General features: G+C 33.5%; 2 protein-coding genes across 2 annotated transcripts; one reads left to right on the forward strand and one right to left on the reverse strand.

Annotated features, from left to right (window-relative positions):
- Positions 1-1,689: 1,689 nt before the first annotated feature.
- LOC146527360 (sodium/potassium/calcium exchanger 5-like) lies at positions 1,690-10,610 on the forward strand. The gene is made up of 11 exons (XM_085206719.1): positions 1,690-2,053; positions 2,635-2,756; positions 3,284-3,386; positions 5,902-6,089; positions 6,459-6,606; positions 7,018-7,119; positions 7,418-7,528; positions 7,826-8,041; positions 8,684-8,785; positions 9,394-9,515; positions 9,821-10,610. Exons 1-11 carry the CDS (start codon positions 1,906-1,908, stop codon positions 10,034-10,036), a joined length of 1,578 nt encoding a protein of 525 aa, XP_085062845.1. The 5' UTR covers positions 1,690-1,905; the 3' UTR covers positions 10,037-10,610.
- A 1,902-nt stretch (positions 10,611-12,512) lies between these two features.
- Positions 12,513-17,835, reverse strand: LOC146527361 (uncharacterized). Its single transcript, XM_085206545.1, has 3 exons — positions 17,724-17,835; positions 14,811-14,862; positions 12,513-14,461 (listed from the first exon to the last, which is right to left on the reverse strand). Exons 1-3 carry the CDS (start codon positions 17,814-17,816, stop codon positions 13,899-13,901), a joined length of 708 nt encoding a protein of 235 aa, XP_085062671.1. The 5' UTR covers positions 17,817-17,835; the 3' UTR covers positions 12,513-13,898.
- Between the last annotated feature and the right edge of the window lie 2,052 nt (positions 17,836-19,887).

Raw genomic sequence — 19,887 nt, forward strand, 5'->3', positions numbered from 1 at the left:
CGCCTGCGCCCCTGCGCCGCGACAAACGTCTATTATTATTTTTGGAAATTAAATAAGTATAATAAACAATTTAGTAATTGAGCCATACAATTAAATAAAACTTAATTTTATCTATTTATGTACAAATCCATATTAAAAATTCAAGGTTTATCACAATATTGTAAAGATTATTAGAAAATTTCCGTTGAAAACATTTGTTAATCGTAAGATTAGAACATCGAGTTGGGAATATTCCGACACTTGAGTGTAACCGTTTTCTTATGTTATATATGTATGTATGTTTATGTCCACTTAGCTCTGTTACTATGTTTTTTTTTGCTTTGATGGTTAAAACAATGAGTTGTGAATTCGAATTTTACTTAAGTAAATGAGAATATTTTTATTGATTCAATTTTTGATTGACTTTATTTCTTAAAATAAAATTTCATGTATCAGCATTTTTAGCATTTTTAAAGAGGACGTCAGATTTGTTTACGTTTTCTAGAAAAGTGTTTATGAAACACACTCCGTTCCCGACTCTATGAAATTATTAATAAATAATGATTCATTACCCTGAGCTCGAATTGACCCCACAACCGTCGTGTAGTCACACGCTTGTGCCCTGTGGGCCTGCGCTACGACGGCCACATTGGTAACGTAAGGTAAGGTTTAAGTTTACACAAAATCTTAGTGAGAAGTAATTTATTTCCAAATTTTACTAATGAAGTAAACAATAGGTTTTTAGCAAGTTTTCGTTCGAGTTGCCGCGCTGGTGTATGTCAGTATGTGTGTACTGAAATTTGGATTACGACTTTAGTTCGAATGACAATACAACAAACAATTAGGTACATATTATCAATATTGTTGTCAATCCAAAATGGCCAAAATAAAGTGGAGGATTGCCATTTTTTGCGATTCTCTATTTTTTGTAAAATATAATACCATAAAAAGGATCTAGAAAGCTTACTTTTAAGAGGGTTCTTTAATTAATCTTTGCATTTATAGCTTCGCATTTCATCTCGCATAGCAGGGTTTCTAGCCTCTTTGTCTAGAGAGAACATAAAGTAAAAGCAACCCGTTCTCCATTTGCCGCCCAAATTAAAGATATTGCACGTAAATAGCGGAATTCAACGCCTAGCTTTGTCTCTTCGCTATTAATTTTAAAATAAAATGAAAATACAAATATAAATTGGTTGGCTCATAAATCCATTTTTCGGAATTTTTCCCTTATTTATAGCTATAATTTTTTGAAAAGTATCATAATTGGAAGTCGACGAGACGACTATGCGACAACTTTTTTTACAGAACACGACAAAATGCGATGCATAAACGCTGGTGCCTTTTAATTGCGTAGACTTAGAAGGTTAATATTTTCGCTCCAAGGAACTGTACACCTAAATAATTGATATGGATTTCAACTTGACAAAAATATTGTTGACTGACGAAGTGATCCTACAATGGTTCCGTTTCTTTCTTTTGAGGTATGGAACCCTAAAAAACATAACTTATGACAGAAATTTGAAACCATGTCACCTAAAAGATAGTATTAATCCGTTAAAGCCGAGTGGGGAAATCGTTTCTAAACAATCCTACCGAACGGAATAAACCAGTACCATATCTCCTTCCTAAGATTTTGTTTTGTTTACTCTCGAACTGATAACAGCCTAATCGATAACAGCGTATCTTAGTGATAATCGCCACTTGTAGCTTCTTAGCCGAGCAGTGGTCCTTGCACCTGCGTTTCATACACTCGCACCTTTTTAATACAAAAACCCTAGTTTATTTCAATATTGCAAATGAAAATTAACTGTGTTTACGGTGAAATATACGAGTTTTTTATTTGACATAGGCTTTTCTTAAATTGTATAGAATTTTATAGTCTTTTTTAAGTTTTTGCTGTTGTTTTTTTTGTTTTCTTTTTCCTTAATGGCAAACATGTTGATACGGACTAGTAATTTGCGAAAATATAGATTAGCTTTTATAATAAGAGTGTTGTTGTTTGTCGGTATACCGTTAGTTTACTTTGCGTTTAAAAGTTTCAAGGGAGAAGACACTAATGATTTACTTTATAAAGGTAGTGAATTAAATAAAATATGTTCGAAATAACATATATTTTTTTATCTTTATCCAGCGTCGGAATGAAACTCATAATTGAATCCGGAGTTCATACAATGCTCTGTTTCTAGCTTCCCGCTTTATCCCGCATATAGCAGGGTATGATGAGGGAATCGAGTGATAAGATTCTTTGTTCCCCCCACATCACTCAATTTTTGAGCGCGGCGTTAAGTTCCGGCGCTGAACCCTCAATGCTTCAAGAATTTAGCAGAAAGTCAAAGTAAAAAAAATACTACTCAATCAATAATAATGGAGTATGTAGTAATTTATTTCTATTGCCCCGGCCTCCTCTAAAGTAATGGTAGAGTAAGTAGGTTCAAACTTTTGCATGGCCTATAATATAGTCTTTCTCGATAAATTGACTAGTCCAGTCACAAAGCAAAAATTTCTAGCATAAAAGTTAGAGTAGTAGAAACTAGAATATTTTAGCTTTATAACATTAGTATGGATTCTTAACTAAAATATAGAAATAATAGTCCAATTTAACTTAACTTATTACATAAATTTAAATTGAACTTAATATGTATGTTTTACTTTCAGATGAAGAAGTTTTTCACTCGAGGAACTTACTCGGTGTAACTGAAGGCGAGGAAAAGAACTGTACACAACCAGCGATACTGGAGTTCCCATCGGACGGTCTCACCAGATATCAAAGACAACATGTCAGTTACATTGTTATTTTAACTTACTAACTTAACGTATATTAAAAATTAGCGGGCCGCTCGCGGTTTCACCCGCGTGAACTATGTTATTATTAATTTCTGTCTCCATGACTACGTCCTAGTGACGTCTAGGCAAAATTTGAGACTCCTAGCATTTGTAGTAACGAAGTTTCATACAAACTTTCGACCCCAAAAACAACCCCTTAGGAGTCGAATATTGCAAATTCCCGTCTTAGCGAGCACCTACGTCCTAAGTAACTCCTATGCCAAATTGAGATTCCTAGCACATGTAGTTTCTGAGATTTCGTGATGAATGAGTGACCTTTCGATTTTATATATAGAGATTATGTACATACTTATATCACAGTGTCTGCCTGTAATTGCGATGGTTGTCGGTTTGATTCCTACTTGAAGGATATAATTATTTCCTCGCTTTAATAAGCAGCAGCAGCTTTGAGTTACGTCACGAATATCTCGAAAATATCGCGGAGAGTGAGGAACGGATTTAATAAAATGAATATTTCTAGGGTTTTATTCTACTGCATTGTGTCCTGGCCTTTTACTGCTTCCTTCTGCTCGGCACCGTCTGTGAACAATACTTCGTGCCCGCCATTGAAATTATATGTGAACGTAAGTTTTATATTATAATTATTAATATATATTTATTATTTATTTTCAGGCAAGGCTCTTCCTACTATAACAATGATCAGATCGCACATTTCCCATGGAAACGAAATTCTAGGGACTGCTGCTTTCACATTCACGCTGTATCCCGCACACAGCAGGGTAGGCAGAGGGAACCGAACCTAATGTTAATACACTACATTCCCCACTTTCCACCCAATTCTGGAGGCATTATAAATTAAATTAACTTTAAAATTATCCATATACTTCATTACGACTTAGTGTTAATTTTAATCGATTATAGCTCTATGAGAAACATTGAGGTTATATTTTTATTTAGCTTCACAAATGTATATATTTTTTAACCTACTTAAAAATTGCAAAGCGAATTTAATTTATATTAAAAAATGTGTAATGAAATATTTTATACGAGATTGGGACTTTGATGCTTAGAATATTTGCTTGTTGTTGTTTTATAATTAAATTATTTTATTGAATTATTCCTACTAATATTATGAACGTACAGGTTTGTGAGGAAGTATGTTTGTTCACATTCACGCAAAAACTACGTAATATACCATCGAAATAACACATAGACTACAATTTACATAAGGATTTTGTTTTGAATTGTGGCCTATGTTGGTCTGATATATTAACTATATCCATGTAAAGTTTTTTCTAAATCAGTCCAGTAACATTTGTGTGAAAGTGGAACAAATAATATTAGTAGGATTATTTCGACTCATTAAATTATTAAGTTATCTTCGTTAGAGTTACTCACATTTTAAATGATCATTACTTTTATTATGTGTATTTCTTATTTAAAATAGTTAGCTTTTCATTTTCTTGCTTTGCGTTTATTATTATTTACTTAAGTATATTGGTGGCCATTGTAGTGCAGTGGTGCAGAGTTTATCTGTAAAAACGACGGTTGTGGGTTCGATTCTCACCCGGGGTAAAGAATTGTTTTTATTTCTTCGCTTTAGTAACAAAAGAAAGCATGGCATTGTGTTCTGCCACTCAGTACGCAATGCACGGTAACGGATTGTATTAACACTACAAAAAAAATGCCTTTACAGTAAAAATAATTATGTTAATCTATGAAACGTTTGAATGAAAAATATATTTGTATCTTATCGCGAAATTGTAACAATGTATTATTTATAATTGTCTATCGAATATGTAACTCTGTATCTATATAGTGCAGCAGTATGTAAGTCCTTGAAGTGATAATACTGTATTAACAATAAATTTCAAGTATTCTTATTCTTAAGTGTACGATAAGAGTCTTTATTTTAACATTTATTAAGTGTTATTTCAAAACAAGGATGGAAAAAAAATATTTTCATAAAAAAGTATAAAAATTTAGACATAGCTGGATTCAAACCCGCGCCTCTTGGAAAGCGTGCAAGCGCTGACTACTAAACCATATCGTTTTCAAATTCTTATATAATAGTTAATGCTAATATAATTAACATTCATACAACGTTCTAAGCCGAAACTACGCGGCTAAGAATTCGTCGCTGAAGTTCGTCATGTAGTCCTTCCTATAAGAATATTAACATAGGAATTTTATTGATATTAATATATATTTTACGCTTTTGATATCGCAGAGTCTATATCAGTCAGATATCTAAGTATATTAAATGCTAAAAATATATATATACTTATATGAACACTTATCATCTTCCACATCAATTCTTTCTCTCTCAAAAAATCCAAACCGAATATAGTAAGCCTAAGCATCTCTACATACTAATATATTTATACATATATAAAGAAAAAGTCAAGTAATTGACTTTGATTGGAAAAGTGGTATCGAAAGGAATTCCATCTCTGAATGGTGCGGTCAGTGCACTGCGCCTCGTGCGTACAAATACTTAGTCTGTCTCGTATAATCATTTTATTTTAGATTATTTTTCTTTTAAGTTCACGCGGTATCCCGCTTGTACCAGGGAGGAAGAGGGAACCTAATGATAAGACATATTGTTCCCCACTTTCCACTTAATTGGAGGCATTGTATGTTGATTGCGGAGACTCAACACGACGATGGACTAGACTGTTACTTTTTATTATATTATATTTACATGGATGGGTACAATGTACCTAATGTTAAGACACTCCTTCCCCCACGTTCTGCCCAAGAGCTCTTTTCGAAACGTCGAGTGGCGGAACTCATTAGATTCTCTCATTTGCTCTGGTAGATCGTGAAAGTAAAAGTAATTAGATATGACCATTCTAGATATAACCATTCAAGGTCAATAACAAAACATTAAAAATATTTGTAACTAGTTCGTAGTTTCTTTGAATTTTCAATTCCCACTCGGGGAAATTAATTACCTACTTACTTTCATTACCTCGCTTTAGTAATAAGACAGCGTAGCACTACGTTCTTCTATAACGTTGAAACACACAATGTCTTAAAAATTGGGCGGTGCGCGTGGAACGAATCTACCCTGCTATAAACGCGAAATTGCGTGAAATAATTTATATTTTTTAAAATTATTCCTTAATGACACAGGTCTAAACATGGAAGCCGATATAGCCGGAGCTACCTTCATGGCAGCAGCGAGTTCGAGTCCCGAGTTGTTCATAAACTGCATAGGCACTTTTGTGACTGAAGGGGACTTGGGCGTAGGCGCTATAGTCGGTTCAGCGGTATTCAATGTACTGGCAGTACCAGCTTGCTGCGCTCTGGTGACAGGGAGAGTGAGTTTTTTGAGGTTTTTAGTGGTAATAATATATATAATTACTTCGAAAAGGTAAACTCCTTAATTCAATTAAAATACCAAGGACGTCTCCTAAATTTAATAAATACTTTTCTAAAAATCACTTCAAAATCAGTTCTACCAAAGTTGAGATAATCGTGGACAACAGAGACACAAGGGTGGGACTGTAACGCAATGGTTGTGGGTTCGATCCTCACTCGAGAAAATGAAATATTTACTTAAATTTATATTTCCGTTTCTTTGCTCTGGTATACGGCGAAAAAACGGTCTTACCACTATGTTCCCTCTGCCTATCCTGCTGTTTGCGGGATAAAGCGTGAAGCTGATTTTCATTTTATTTTTAATTCAGGTAATAGAACTAGATTGGTGGTCAGTGTCTCGGGACTGCATGATGTACGCAGTGGCCGTCGTCGCCCTTATCTTAACCCTGTTAGACGATAAGATATACTGGTACGAGGCCCTGCTGCTGGTGCTTATGTACACTTTTTATATTTTAGGTAATTATGACAAATTTGCGACTCTTGTGGCTTCGCCCGTTTAAACTTACTTACTTAACTAATTTTATATTATACCCAAATTATACATTTTTTAAAATAAATTGTAGCTTATGTGTTCTTTTCTATGTATAAGATTCATCATGTAAAGTTTCATCTAAATCCGTACAGTAGGTAGTTTTTGCGTGAAAGCGGAACAAATAGCCATACTTACACAATTTTCACATTTATAGGAAATATTATTTCTTGGAATTTGTGTGCTTGTTTGCTTTTGTGATATATTTTTGTATGAAGTAGAAAAGGAAACGCAGTATCCTTATCCTTATTATTACAGTATAGATTCTTCAGATTAGATCTATTATTATTCTAGCATCAGTATAGAATTAAATTTATTTAGTTTTTTTTTATTTTCAGCTATGATTTATAATAGTCATATTGGCAGCTTCGCAAGAAGTGGTTGCTGTTATCCAACCAAAAAGAAGACTTATACAGAAATATCTCCTTTGCTCTCTAAAGGTAATCGACAATTTATATTATTCTACCTATTTTTCTTCGATATTTTTAGCGGAAACCTGGTGTCAAGACACTACGTTTTTTAGTTTTCATCCGAATTCAAACCATTGCGTGTTTTTTACGACAACTTTAAAATGAAGCATACCGTCGTAGCATAGGTCAAGGTCTCGCTTTGTAGCGAGGAAATGAAAATAAAATCATTCCCCCAAATGGAAATTGGACCTACAAGCTTCGCGTCGCGCCGCAACTGCTTGAATGATAATAATAATTATTATTTATATGTATTTATATTTATTTTCAGACAAAAGAAATGGTTTAGAAGTATCCCACCAATTTGCTCATTCCAATCAAAATATTAACGAATTAGAAAAAGGTATAGTTATTACGATGAGACACGGATCTACTGATTCTGGTAAGAGTGCTATATTTATTACATTTTTATTTATACGTGCCTGGTAACGCGTTCAATCCTCGCTCGAGGAAATGAAATATTTATTTAAGTGTATATTTCCATTCTTTCGCTCTGGTGTCGAGGCAAAGCGCTGCGTTGAGTTCCTCCACTATACATATAATGTCTCCAGTATTTGGCGGAATGAAGTGTCTTAACACTAGGTTCCTTCTGCCTACACTGCAGCGTGAGGGATACAGCGTGAAGCTGATTTATTTTGATTTCTTTTCTTCTCTTGACTAAATTTCCAACACATTACAGAATCCAGCACCAGTTCACTTTTCTCTTGGCCAGATGACAAAACGAGCGGTATGCAGAAGTTGTTCTGGTTGGCCACGTGGCCCATGGGGTTGTTACTGTGGATCACCATACCTGATTGCCGGAAACACCAGCGTTTGTACCCTTTGACCTTCATCATGTGCGTGGTGTGGATAGCAGGAGTGTCCTACGTGGTGGCTTGGATCATTACTATAGTTGGTATGCCAATTGTTTTATGTTTTTATGTAATAGTAATTACTGAAAATATTGCTAACTGATTCTAGATATTCTTAAGTCGAATAATACTGAAAAGTTACTTACATGAGTAAGTAAAGCTATCAATATAATAATATATTTATCATCTCGGTCTATTTAAAACCAGTTTACACCTGCAGCTTCGTCTACGTTTTCCAATGAAAATAACTCCGAGTTCACTTGTGCTACAGTTGTAACTCTAACTACAGATGGTTACATCTAATTATCATCTAAAGCATATAGTATTCCTCGATAAATAAAATATCTAATTCAGCCCATATTTTCAACTCTTCAGTTGGTACTTCCGCATTTTTCCACATGATGATGATGATGATGAAAAGTACTATATCAGATTTTCCCCGCCAAATACAGAAAAAAAAACCTGATAAAACTTAAAAAGAAAATTGAAGTAGAATTACATCAGATGTATTTATTTTATAAAATGAGTATTAGTACCCAAAGAACACAATTTTCCTGCAATTCCATTGTCTGTCAATCATTGTACAGCGCTTTTACAATAATTATGCCCTAGAGGTGCTATTTTGTTAGTTTCCATTTTTAACATTTATGGTGCAGTAGGATAGTAGGTTATTTTTTTTATTTAAGGTGACACTCTCAACGTGCCAGACAGTATAACGGGTTTGACAATATTAGCAGCGGGAACAAGCTTACCGGAAGCGGTGTCCAGTGTCCTAGTTACGAACCAAGGTATTTATAGATTATTTATTGTTTCTAATACTCATTTTTAATGATTATTATTTTATGTTATTTTTTAAAATATACAAAGAAAATGAAGAGAATCATTTCATCGATTTATTAGTATGGTTTGTACTGGCACCTTTGTGTGTGCCGATATTCTGTTTACTGTGCCAATATTTCATCAAATATCTACATTGTATGCGTATATTTCTTTGTTATTTTAAACTGTATCCCGCACAGAGCGTGCTTGGAGTTGTAAAACATAACGCACCCCAGTTTCTTACCAGATAGGAGAAATAAAAATAATTCAATACCCCGAGTGTAGTAGTGGCGAACGGCACAACGTCAGATTGTAAACACGACGGTTGTGGGTTCGATTCCCAAAAACGGATGAATGAATATAATATAATTTCTTTACTTCGCTCTAGTAACAAGGCAAAGTGCGACATTGAGTTCCGCTACACTGAAAATTGGAGTGTCTTTACACTATATTCCCTATGAACCTACACAAATCATATATAAAAATCATTTCGTACATTATATTTGAACAATCTTCAATCTCTACGTACTTCCATACTCGTACTCGCACATATACTTAAATAATGTACCACTTTTAGGTCACGGCACAATGGGCATAAGCAATTCAATAGGATCGAATACGTTCGACATTTTACTCTGCTTGGGACTGCCGTGGCTCATCAAAGGCTTATTTTATCCGTCCTATCCGGATAATCATTGGGTGAGACTTTTCTTTTTTTTATTATTTTATTATGAGTTCGAATCCTAGAAGAAATTAGTAGAAATAAATGATTAATTACCAGTAGTATGAATTTAAAATTATATATTTTGTTAAATTCTCTATTTGCTCGAGAAAAACTATATCAGTATATCTAGTAGATATAAAGAGTATAGCTAATATAGACTATTTAGTTGTAATGGGTTTTTTTTATTTTCACGCTGTATCCCGCTCATAGCAGGATAGACAGGGAGCAATATCGCCACGACGAACTTAGCGGTACTATAAGTGTTCGTTTATAATTCCAGGTTAAAATAAACTCAAGTGGACTATCATACAGCGCGATCTCTCTGCTCTCCACGTTATTCACGCTCTATGGCGCTTTAGCTATGAACAAATTTCAATTGGACTGGAAAGTTGGCATCACTTGCGCTTTGGTTTACGTTGGCTTCCTTATATTGGCAGCATTGATAGAGCTAAATCTACTTTTTGTTGTAAATCTACCTATATGCCCTCATACGTGATATTAACTGGTTTGATTTATACATCAAAATAAATTTGTATTTTCTCAAATAAATGTTTTATAAAGTGTTTAGTAAATAAGTTATTATTATTACATATATATATAATATACTAGCGACAAGCTCGCGGCTTCGCCCGCTTCAACAACATAATTATTAATTTCCCAATCTGAATTAGGCTCGTGCTCTAATATCATTATCATTTTAAAAGCAATATTAATACATGGTAACCTAAGGTTTCAGCCAATTCAAAAAATAAATATTTTCTAGCTATTTATTTTATAAAACCTAATAAGTACTTTATAATGACATAACTTTTTTAGTTTTTAACAGATTAAATAAAACAAACACCAAACGATGAAGAAAATTTTGAAAAAATATAAACAAAAGTGAAAACTGCATTTAAATCGATAATGCCGTTTCTGAGATTAGCGTGCATAGAGCAATCAGTTACAATTTATATGTATAAATAGGATATTTAGAGTACTGCAACGTCAGTTATTGAAGTGTGTTTTTGTAATATTGTTAATAATATTCTTTTTAATGATGAATTATATTTTTTTAAATTTTTATCTTTTATATGTCTTTTGTTATATATTCCCATTAAAATTCCTATTTCAGTCCGTACATTAAAGTTATGATAAATCATTGAGACATTGTGTGCTGAGTGGCGAAATTTAACGCCGCGCTTTGTCTAAGCATGTTGATCGGAGTGTCTCAGTACTAAGTTCAAAAAGATGCGGGAAAAACCATGCGTGAATAATTTTTATGTTCATATTTTGTAAATATAATGAAAAAATGTGGCCTACTGCCTATCCCGCTATATGCGTGATACAACATGAAACTAAAAATAAAATTAACAAGAACTGAAAAAAAAAAACCAAAATTCCCTTAGAATTACTTAAAGATATACAAAAAACAATCTTTTCTATAGCATCTAATCTATAAATGAACACGGGTTTCTCACGCTTCAAGTCGCTATACAAAGCTGAAGATCTGTCAATATATCCATCCATTGTGTAGAAGATGCAATTACTACGAAAACTGAATAGATTTTTGTTTCTTGTTGATATTATTACTGCGTGTTGAAATTGTAGAAGAAATGTCATTATAATTACATTATTAAAGCGCAGTAATAAATTATTGAATGGCTACCTAATAGCTATAGGTTTGATTTTAGTTTGAGGTAATTTTTATGTTTTATACTTATATTTTGAGGCGGTCATGGACTAGTAGTGCACATGGTAGTCTCGACGGTTGCGGATTTAATTGATACTCGGGGAACCTAAAGCGGCAGTGGAAGTAGTTATGCAGCTGAGAGGAATAAAATCCTTTTTTTTTTTTCAATTGATACAAAAAGGATAAACATTTTAGGATCAATGACGTACTTCGTGTAACCAAATCAAAAATATTATTTAACTAACTCCCAACTCTTCCCTATCCCCAAATTCGAACCGCGACCCCACCACCATCACGTTTACTAACATACCTACCAATCTCACTAGTACCATTTATAATTACTTAGAACGTTCATTATACGTTATTAACAACTGAACACGACGTGCATTGACTTCGTGAAAGTACTTCACAATCACGCGAAATTAAAAAAATAAATAAATCTGAATCTGTTTCATAGTCATTAGTATTTTTTTATCAGCTTCACTCTGTATCCCACACACAGCAGGGTAGCCAGAGAGAACCTAGTGTTAAGACACTGCGTTCTCCACTTTCTGCCAAATTCTGGAGGCATTGTGTGTTGAGTGGCAGAACTCAATTCGACAGCGACATTGTTATTTATAATAACAATATTCTTGAGATGCTTGGTGGTCTTTACAAATATCGCGATTGATGGTGGTTCGATACCAAATCGGGGGGATATTTACACGTTTTTATTGGCGCCAGTTGTACTTGTTACTTTGAAGTTTGAATCACTTTAACACTGTACCTATACATTTGAAGTATCATGACGCTACAGTTATAATCAGCTTCTCGCTGTATCCCGTACATAGCAGGATAGGCCCTCTGCCTATACCCTAGTGTTAAGACATTATGTTCCCCATTTTCCACCGAATTCTGGAGGCATTCCGTGTTGAGTGGCGGAACTCAACGCCGCGCTGTCTCGACACCAAAGCGAAGAAATGAAAATATAAATTTAAATAAATATTTTATTTCCTCAAGTGGGGATCGAACCCACAACCAGTTTATATTAAGCAGAATGAATGGCAGATGTTAAACAATAGTACCGTTTGTGAATTATTAGACACGAGAATACACTGCTCTCGTCGAGCACTACAAACTAATCTCCTATTTTTACAGCGTAGGCAGAGGGTACCTAGTGTTAAAATACTTTGTTTTCCACATTCTACCCTGTTGTGATTCGTCTAACAGAGCGGGGAAATAAAAATAATTAATGACTACGACTAAAGCGACATATGGAATTATGAATGATGACGACAAACAAACAGTGACAGAAAAACATTTAAAAATTAACATATATTTTAGTTATGGTAACGTTCAAGTAACAATTATTTAAAAAAAATAACTTTTATACAAGAAATACATAATTTCTTTACAATGCAGTATAAGAGGCAGCATCGGATTTGTCTTTAAATTTGATATAGATAATTTTGTATAGACATTTTACTATCGTTTCATGTTTCTTAAAAGAATCGGTAGGTACTCATAGAATTTGTGAGTGAAAGTCTGGCTTTCTGAGATATAATTTCGAATTCATTGTAAAAATAAATTATAGTGTAAATCAATCAGTAATGAGTATCAGGTAAGCGTAATACTTTGCCACATCTTATACTATACACTATAAATATTTTATACAGCATAAATGATAATATAATTAAAAGCTTTTCATATTTTACATCCATAAATAGTAGAGCAAGTAATTTTAATATCTATTATTAAAGATAAATAAGTTTACAGGGAAATATATTTATATATTTTTAGGAAACAAATGTTTTAACGGTTGTTCGACTTCGTTGGTCGATCGTTCGATGCTGGAATATAGTTACAGAATTTACAGGTTTTAGATTTAAATCTGTATCTAGAAGTAAAGCTATATAAAAAGGTACAATTGTAATATATCTTATCTCCATCAGTTCATAATAATCTACAAAATTTATTGCATCATATCTCTCGGGTTGTTTTTGGTACACTGGTAGATTATTTTGTTCATCGTAAAGTCAGACAGACAGTCAAGTAATAAAAAGTTGTAAAATGGTTGTTGTAAAAGGAGAGAACTCAAAGATAAATCTTAGACAGAATTTAGAGGATCTTTTGAAAAGATTTTAGGAAGAAAGTTTATAGAGAGTTTAAATAGGTCTTAGATTTATTTAGAAGCGAGTTCTTATTTGTGTCGCTCGATATTATCTCATTTGTATTTGTAATTGTAATGACGAGAATTGTAATTTTGTATATTTAAGTTTTTAAAGTTAAGTTTAAATTAAAGTATTTAAATTGGATAATTAAAGTGATTGTAATAAAGGCTAGGCTATAAGTTTACTTTTAGTATTCACCGCTTCTTGTTCCTAAAAATATATATAAACAAACAAATAGATTTATTTAGATATGCATTATGCGAATACATAACTTAGGAATGTGAGCTTAGCTTACTACAGTAAGGTTGACGAGTCGTGGCCGCACTGAACTTAGGCTTTCTGCACCTTTGCTGTATTGTTAACCAAGTCTGCGCAACCTTCTAGAATAGTTTCGTTGCATCCACGACTCGTTAACTGTACTGTACTAATAAAACACTCTTTTCTTCGAAGTAAACAATGAGAAAATCTAACAATAATCTGAGTATTACTTGGAGTAACTACTACATATAAATAAAAAATCTTATAAAAATGGAAATTTACCTCGGAATAATAGATTTAAGTATACGTTCCCATAAACTTAGCCGTCGTTTTGGAGATTGATTGGAAAAAGGCATACATATTCTCACAGGAAGTCGATTCGAAGATGCCATCACATACTGATGAGGTTTTACCAGCGGTGTTACTGATGTCCCAACCAAGCTTATCGTCTGTTTATTGGTTTTTGGGGGTAAATTGGGACTTCTAAAGGACGCTTTGCGGTTATTCCCACCAATTAACACAACAGGAAATCCTTTGGTAGTTTTAGGAGGTTTGGTAGACTTAGTAAGAGGTCGGCTGGTGGTAGAGATTTCAATTATTTCATGGAAAATAGAATCATCGTAATCTCTGTTCTCATCTGGTATGGGTGGTACGTGCATCACCTGTTTCAGTCCATTGATGTCTTGAACTAACTTTGCATGCTCTTTTACGATATCTTCACGGTTGGAGAGGAAGACGTCGAATCTACGCGATATGAGGTTGAAAGGTGACGGACTCGCGATGTACTTTGGTGTATGGATGGCGGATATAGTGTATTTTGGTGGTTTCCTCAATGCCCAACCTGTACACGTGAAACGTAAACATTAACAATACTAATAAAACTATTGGAATAAATATTTTCATTTGATTTAATGTGATACTCATACATATTTAATGTGATACTAGTAACTAGACATTTTTTTTATTAAAATATCGAACGTGAAAAATTGCAAATGTTTTTATTGCTCTTTTAAAGTACTAAAAATTTTAATAAGATTTTTTCAATTTTTTTTTTCGTTTTTGTATGTAATCGAAAACTACCGTAATTAGTAGTTAAAAACAGCAATAAAAGAAATTTGCAATTTTTCACTTTCGAAAGTATCGAACCTAGAGTCGATATATAAATAAAAATATATATTTAAATAATGTACCTGGTTCGTAAGTCCTGTATGGCACCTCTGCTGGATAATCGAAGCAGTCAAACTGTAAGAATATACAATATATTTAAAATGTTTTAACTTGAGATATGGACGAAAAATGTCTTAATTACTTATTTTTATATCTTGTGAGATAACCAGATGGCAATACATATTTCTAATGTTAGCATACTTTCGCATTGGTACATATCGAGAAGAAACCAGCTACAAAACTCTCCTTTCTCCGCAATTTAATTTTTTTCTCCACCACAGTTATATTGAAAAATATTTTGTTAAATCCAATTAATTATTACTATTACATCATTCAGTTCATTCAATCACTACAAATATTTCGTGTTGAGTGGCGAGATTTAACACCGCTCCGCCACACTGTTTATTTATTTACAGTAAGACGCTATGCAGCCTCGACATGACTTTTTTCTATAAATAAATAAATTAGCTTCACGCTGTATCCCGCACACAGCAGGGTAGATAAGGGCAGATAAGTGTTAAGACACTCCGTTCCTCACTTTCCACCGAATTCTGGAGACATTGCGTGTTGAGTGGCAGAACTCAACGCCGCGCTTTGCCTCGGCACCACAGCGAAGGAAATGGAAGATAAATAAATATTCACTTCCTCGAGTGGGGATCGAACCCACAACCGTCGCGTTACAGTCACACCCTTGGGCCGCTGCGCCACGACGGCCACTATGAAGAAAAAAAATTAAATATACTTCATGGTTATCATTTTAAGACATTCGCGTTAGTAATTGTGCAATGCAATGTAAAAAAAATCTGAAAACTGTCCTTTGAGGATGGAAATTGGTTTTTTTCTAATATACAATAATTATATTCGTAAATCTTAATTTAATTCTCTTTAATTATATTATTAAAGTGAAAAATAGAGAATCTTAACACTAGGTTTCTTATGGCTACCCTTTTGTTTATACTTGTAACTGTGAAATGACAAACCAAAAGAATATATTAAAAACATAATATTTTCCTCAAAATGTATAAATTTGATATGTAAATTGATTATATTTATTAAAGATATAAAATTGTAAGGGCGTCGTGGTGCATGGGCATTAGCGTGCACCTATAAAGCCGGCGGTTGTGAGTTCCAACTTTGATTCCTCCGACTGGGAATCGAACTCACAACCATCGAATGCACTATTTAATATTTTCAATAACTTAGGCCAAGACACTTCGTTTTCCAATTTAATTAATACAAATATGAATAAAAAAAAACATAATGATAATAACATTACGTTCTTTCAGTCCAACGTAATATGACTTCGATGTATATATATACATATGTATAATGTAAAAAGTAAGTATAAAAGAAGTGTATATATAATTAAGTAAGCATGCACGACAAGATAACATTGCGGCAGTCATTATGAAACACGAGACAATGGTAAGTCGCTTTGCTTTGATAATTTTTACATTTAGAAATTATTTATTATATTATTTTTTTAGTAGTATTCCGCACATAGCAGGGTAAGCGGAGGGAGGAGTGTTAAGACACTTTGCTCCCATTAAAACACTCCTGTTACCCAATCCGTGGAATTTTGGAGGCATTGCGTGAGCGAGGAATTGGAAATATTAGATAAATAATATTCTAAGTGGGATTCGAATCCACAACCTGTCGCTTCGTATGTCGTATGCTTGTGCCTCTTCGCCACGATTGGTTTTATATTAATTATAGTTCTTAGTTACAAAAAAATACATAATTTAAAAATTTTAAAAAACCTAAAAAGTACGGTGTATAAAATTTCAAGTTCTGGCTCCATCATTAGGGCACCTACTGCACTAAATGATACATGTGCTACACAAAGTTCTCGGCACTACGATAAGATTACTAGCAACCTCTGAAGAGTACTACTATTCAGGTTCTGGCTCCATCATCAGACTAGGTCTATATTATATTTTCACCTAAGCTACATATAACTGCCAGCTTTCATTATGATATGAATAAGTGGGCTATAAATTACAAATGGACCTAAAAATTATGATAAAAAAGTAGAATATAACTTCCAACTTTATACAGAAAATAACATTGATACTTATAAAAAAAAAATAAAGTGTCCAAGTTTATGTTAACATATGTTAAATGCATGCGTATGACTTAGTTGATTAGAGCGCTTGGACAGTTTCCAAAGAGGCGCGGGTTCAAGCCCGCTACGTTCAAATTTTTATACGTTTTCTTAATAAGAACTTATCTAAGTAACTCTTATCAAAGAATTGTCAAGTGATGAACTAAATTTTAAGTAGATGATTAAGTTTTTAACTGTAAAGCCGACAGGTTATAAGTTAGATTCTCCCTCGTGAGAATGAAATATTTAATTTAATTGAATATTTCAATTTCCTCGCTCTAATAAGAAGACAAATCGCGGCGTTGAGTTCCGCCATTCAACACGAAATTGTAAACAACCAACTAGCTAATAATACAAATTAAGAGTCTATATTGGTTTCTTTGTTAAAACATCCCCTATACTTTCTTTATCCTCTTACATTTGTTTTATAAAACAATCACTAAACACACAACAACTACACTAATCTGAGCTACCCCTGCGTTTTATATATCGACAATATCTATTATTTAAATATGTCTCTTATACTTTTATTTGCAATACTTATTAAACTTACTATAATTAATAAAAACTAATAATATACACATAATAGGTAAGTATATAAGCTATAAATTAAAAAGTAGTTAGCTCCACACTTCCTGCATAGAGCAGGCAGAGAAAACTTCTTGTTAACTTAACACTCCATTTTCTACTCTATAGGTAGAACGGTGGAACTCAACACCGCGCTTTATATATTATTTAAAAATCTCCGCGGTTTTAAGTTCCACAATTCAACACCCATCATCTGTGTACAGAGTCCCGCAGATATTTCTATTATTTAAATTTCTCTTCTCACCTCCGTATCTAATATCCTACTATTCAACTTCCACTCCACACCGCAGACGGCAGCCACCAGCACCACGTGCAGCGATATCATCGAACGCCACATTATCAACAACCAACTAGCTTTGAACACAAATGAAGACTAAAGCCTATATTACTTTCTTTGTAAAAGATTTCTCGTGCTAATATTATTTGTCGCTTTGCACGCCAAGTCTGAGGACACAGGGGCGCAGTGGCACATTTAACTGTAAATGTGGTGATTGTAGGATCGATACTCAGTTTCGGGAGTGATTATATTTTAGTTATGTTATAAACGGAATATCCTGAAAATCGGGGTGTCTTAGCGTTAGGTTTCCTCTTCCTATCCTGCTATGCACGATACAGTGGAGACATTTTTAGTAATAAAAAGTCTTGTAAATCCTCTAAATTTATTTTATTTCATAACTATGAAAAGTAATTAATATAAGAAGAAAATCACTATTTTTTTTTCAGGAAGTTTCAATTAAAATGTAATAAACGGTGACTGATATAGTCACGCATTCGAAATGTAGAAACATTTCTTTGTTGTGAATTTTCTATTATGAAGACAGACTTTATTAGACAGCTATATGATTTTTTTCAGCCAATATGAGGCGATTCGTGGCGTTGGAGTGTGGGTGCGTGGAAATGAAATATATAATATTTAGGTACATTTACACGCTCTGGTAACGGGGCAAAGCGCAGCGTTAAGTTCCGCTATTCTCAACATGCAATGCTACCAAAATTTGGCGGACCGTAATGGGGACGGACAATCTTTACAACTACTACACTAGGTTCACAGTTACAAAAAAAAGTAAATTGTAAAGACGAAATATCCGAAATTTAAGTTAAGTTACTTTATAACAAATATTTTAATCATCACAACGCAGTGGGATAGCGTCCGACTGTAAGTGCGCTGGTTATGGGTTAGATTCCTATTTGGGGTAATAATTATATTTATATTACTTTATCTTCCCGGCTCTGCTGTCTAGCAGGCGTCAAGGCGTTAAATTCTACCACTAAAATACATCTTGCAGAAAAGGTTCTTCCTGCCTACATTACTTATAATTATGTGTCTACTAGTGGCCCCCAACGCGATTTCGCCCGCGTGAAGAACATGATTATTTATTTAATAAACAGGATTGAATAACAGTCAAATGTGTTGATATCAATGAATAATTTAATTTACTCGTTCAGAAACAGCCCTAAATGTTAAATTATTGATTTATGTAAGGACTAGCGGACCCGGACGCGGCTACGCCTGCTTGAAATATAAGAATATAATTTCTATAGAAATATAATTTCAATCTAGATGAAATGCTAAAAGGGACTATTATATTTATTTTCATAAGGATATCAAAATGTCGCGGTAACGAACGCGGTCGCGTAGCGACGACGATTGTTATTAACATGGCAGAATAAATTGCATGTCAAATTAGAAAGTATTTTAATTTATTAGTATATATGTGTAATGTAATATTATATAGCCTATAGCACTTTTGAAGAATGCAGCTTTCATACAAAACAAAAACATAGTAAATCGGACCAGTAGATCCAAAGATCTTAGCGTTCAAACAAACAAACAAACAAACTCTTCCGCTTTATTATATTAGTATAGATTTATAATATTATTTGTAAAATAACTGTAATGATTGCATATTACAAAACAAACTCAAATCGAATCGAATAATCCAATATCGAAATCGAATCCAAAATAATTAATCGAATAAATGAATCGAATATCGACACAAAAATATTTAATTGAGAACCTCCTCCTTGTTTTGAAAGTCGGTTAAAAATACAGATTTATTATAAGTATAAGTATGGATATGGATTGCTATATATTTGCCGGCAAACTCATGCCTTGTGTTCATTCAAATGCCTTACTGGTATTTTTTTTAATAAACCGATTTTGATGAAACAATCATGTTGAGTTAAAACAAAGCAATTGGTGAAAAATCAAGTAAATCGGGCCAGTACTTTCGAGGATTAGCGTGATCATACATACAAGAAATTAAAAAATATATATTTTTGCTTTCTGTTATTATTTCTATGTGTGTGTGGGTGGGTGTGAGGGTCAGTGGGGATCGTACACACAACCAGTCGGTTTTACAGTCACACTCTGTGCCTCTGTGCCACAACTGGCCTCATAAACGAAA

This window comes from Heliconius melpomene, chromosome 21, assembly GCF_056956725.1.
Source record: "Heliconius melpomene rosina isolate 202511_hmr_F chromosome 21, ASM5695672v1, whole genome shotgun sequence".
Taxonomy (NCBI): domain Eukaryota; kingdom Metazoa; phylum Arthropoda; class Insecta; order Lepidoptera; family Nymphalidae; genus Heliconius; species Heliconius melpomene.

Bases quoted from the DNA above. Each gene is read 5' to 3' on its own strand.
- LOC146527361 (XM_085206545.1), bottom strand. From the start codon at position 17,816: ATGTGGCGTTCGATGATATCGCTGCACGTGGTGCTGGTGGCTGCCGTC. The intron at 14,863-17,723 runs GTGAGAAGAGAA...ATATTCTTACAG, and splicing joins GTAGGATATTAGATACGGAG to TTTGACTGCTTCGATTATCC. The intron at 14,462-14,810 runs GTACATTATTTA...TCACGTGTACAG, and splicing joins ATACAGGACTTACGAACCAG to GTTGGGCATTGAGGAAACCA.
- LOC146527360 (XM_085206719.1), top strand. From the start codon at position 1,906: ATGGCAAACATGTTGATACGGACTAGTAATTTGCGAAAATATAGATTA. The intron at 6,090-6,458 runs GTGAGTTTTTTG...TTTTTAATTCAG, and splicing joins GCGCTCTGGTGACAGGGAGA to GTAATAGAACTAGATTGGTG. The intron at 8,042-8,683 runs GTATGCCAATTG...TTTTTATTTAAG, and splicing joins TTGGATCATTACTATAGTTG to GTGACACTCTCAACGTGCCA.